Source organism: Aptenodytes forsteri, unplaced genomic scaffold, assembly GCF_000699145.1.
Source record: "Aptenodytes forsteri isolate BGI_AS27 unplaced genomic scaffold, ASM69914v1 Scaffold2, whole genome shotgun sequence".
NCBI lineage: Eukaryota > Metazoa > Chordata > Aves > Sphenisciformes > Spheniscidae > Aptenodytes > Aptenodytes forsteri.
Window position 1 is genome coordinate 15,348,383 of NW_008795695.1, and position 2,337 is coordinate 15,350,719.

General features: G+C 54.9%; 1 protein-coding gene across 1 annotated transcript; it reads right to left on the reverse strand.

The window, feature by feature from the left end:
- Nucleotides 1-722: 722 nt before the first annotated feature.
- NYX (nyctalopin) lies at nt 723-2,198 on the reverse strand. The gene has a single exon (XM_009283111.1). It carries the CDS (start codon nt 2,196-2,198, stop codon nt 723-725), a length of 1,476 nt encoding a protein of 491 aa, XP_009281386.1.
- Nucleotides 2,199-2,337: the final 139 nt, after the last annotated feature.

Below are 2,337 nucleotides of genomic sequence, written 5' to 3' on the forward strand. Positions count from 1 at the left end.
GGGTCTGTCTGGTTCTCCTGCACCTGTGCCAGGATAGCAGGGGGAGAAAGGATCAAAATCCTGTCTGTAGTCATGGCCAAAACACTGTGCCCATCCCAGAGCCGCCTGGGGCAGACACCCTCCCCAGATGCTGTTCTGTTCACGAGGGCTAGTGCTGCACCCCTGTATGCTGCCCAGGACAGCCCTGCTCCGCCCGCACACGCTGGTGGAAATCAGGAAGAGCTTGCCAGCCTTCAGCAGCACCCGCCGTGGGTGTGGGTGTCTGTCGGGACATGAAGAGAGGGTCCGGTTTTGCTGCCTCGTCTTGCTCTCACAAAGTCGATGGTTGGGTCAAGTGGAGTTGGCCCAACAGAATAAACAGCACCGCACCGCCATTCGCACAGACCCCTCTTCCCTTCGCTCCCAGCAGGGGACATCGCACATCTCTACGCGAAACTCAACCTTACTGCTATTCTTTTATTGCTCATCTTCCGCACAGCTCTGCAAGTGTCTGGGAGGCTCTGAGACCCCACAGGGCAGGTTTCTCACCTGGAGCGGGACCCGGCCTTGAACCAGATCCCACCAGCTCCCAGAAGAATCTGGAGCCAGATCCAACCAACCTGCCCAGGAGAGTTTGGAGCCAGGTATGTATCCGAGGCCCACGATACAAACTTTTCCCTAATGACTAGATAGGTACAGGGACTAAAGGCTTAAGAAGGACCCATGCTCCAGGCAGCCCTGGACTACTTGATCTGCAAAACAACCACTGTAAAAAGAGCTGGGAGGTAAAAAGAGGAGGCAGTTTCAATACTGTCTTCCCCCACCCCAGAAGAAACCCCATCAGTCAGTCCATCCAGCTGTGTGGTGTTACCAAAGACTTCAGTGGTGTTTGCCACCTCTTCAGGAAGGCCCATCTGGAGCAAGAGTTTAGAGATAAGGCTGTTGAACTTGCTCTCCGTGGTAGACCAAGGCTCTTCACTTGGGGTCGGGCCTTCGGACGTGACATTTAGCTCCACTGGGTCAAGACAGTAACCTTCCGGTGATCTCTCATAGAGCACGTCCATCAGGTCAATCCCGGCTACTGAGGAGGGGGAGGCACAGGGAATATCCCTGACGAGCTTGTAATTCTCCATCCACTCCTTCAGCCACTCGATGCGGCAGTCGCAGTCCCAGGGGTTGCGGAAGAGGTACAGCCGCCCCAGGAAGTACACCGGCTGGAAGACAGAAAAGGGCAGAGTCGTCAGGTTGTTGCTGTTCAGGTGCAACGCAACCAGGCTGGTGAGGTTTTCAAAAGCCCCTTCTTCAATGTAGTTGATCCTGTTGCGGTCCAGGTAGAGGACCTCCAGCTCCCCCAGGTCCCTGAACCAGGTGTTGGAAACATTCCTGAGGAAATTCCCCCCCAGGTTGAGCATTTTCAGGCACCTCAGACCATCGAAGGAGTTTTCTGGAAGCTCGCTGATCAAATTGTCGTTCAGGTACAGGTATTCCATCTTCTGGCAGCCCTGAAAAGCTCGCTCATGAATGACATTTATCCTGTTGTCCTGCAGATTCAGGTATTTCAGCTTGGTCAGGCCCTGCAGGGAGTTATAGGCTACTGCTTCAATCCTGTTTCTCTCCAGGTAAACATGGGTCAGGTTCTCCATGCCCCTGATGGCACCTGGGATCCTCCGGAAGTTGTTCTGGAAGCAGAAGAGCTCCTGCAGAGCAGGCAGCTCGATGAAGATCCTGTCCGGGATGTTGAAAAGGTTGCAGTCCGCCAGGTCCAGCTTGACCAGCCGTCTGAGGGCACTGAAAGTCCGCGTGTGGAGATAGCGAATGTACTCGTTGTGAGCCATCTTCAACTCGGTCAAGCTGGGCAGCCCCTTGAAAGCCCCCGGGGTGATGAAGGAGATATTGTTGTGGTTAAGCGACAGGGATTTGAGGGAAGGCAAGGTCCCGAAGGCCCTCTCGGAGAGGAACTTGATGCTGTTTTTGTCCAGGTTGATCGAGGAGGCTTCGCAAGGGAACTCGCTAGGGATCTGCCCCAGACCGGCACGATCACAGAGGATGGAGCAGCTCCGCTCCTGGGTGCACACGCAGTTGGCAGGGCAGGACCGCGCGCAGGCCCACACCGCGTGGACGTGCGGGACCCAAAGGATCACTGTCAGAGGAACGCACCATCCCCACGGAGGCGTGGGAGGAGAGAATTGGGATGCATCGTTAGCATATATATTAGTCATGACAGGAAAAAGAAACTACGCTGTCTTTGCCTCCCTTCCAGCCAGGCTAATTGCCACCCGCTACTTGTACACCAGTGCTGACCAAGGAGCTCTCATGAAAGATTCCTAAAAATCTTCTGCCAGGGTTTTTAAACCCTGT

Bases quoted from the DNA above. Each gene is read 5' to 3' on its own strand.
- NYX (XM_009283111.1), bottom strand. From the start codon at position 2,198: ATGACTAATATATATGCTAACGATGCATCCCAATTCTCTCCTCCCACG.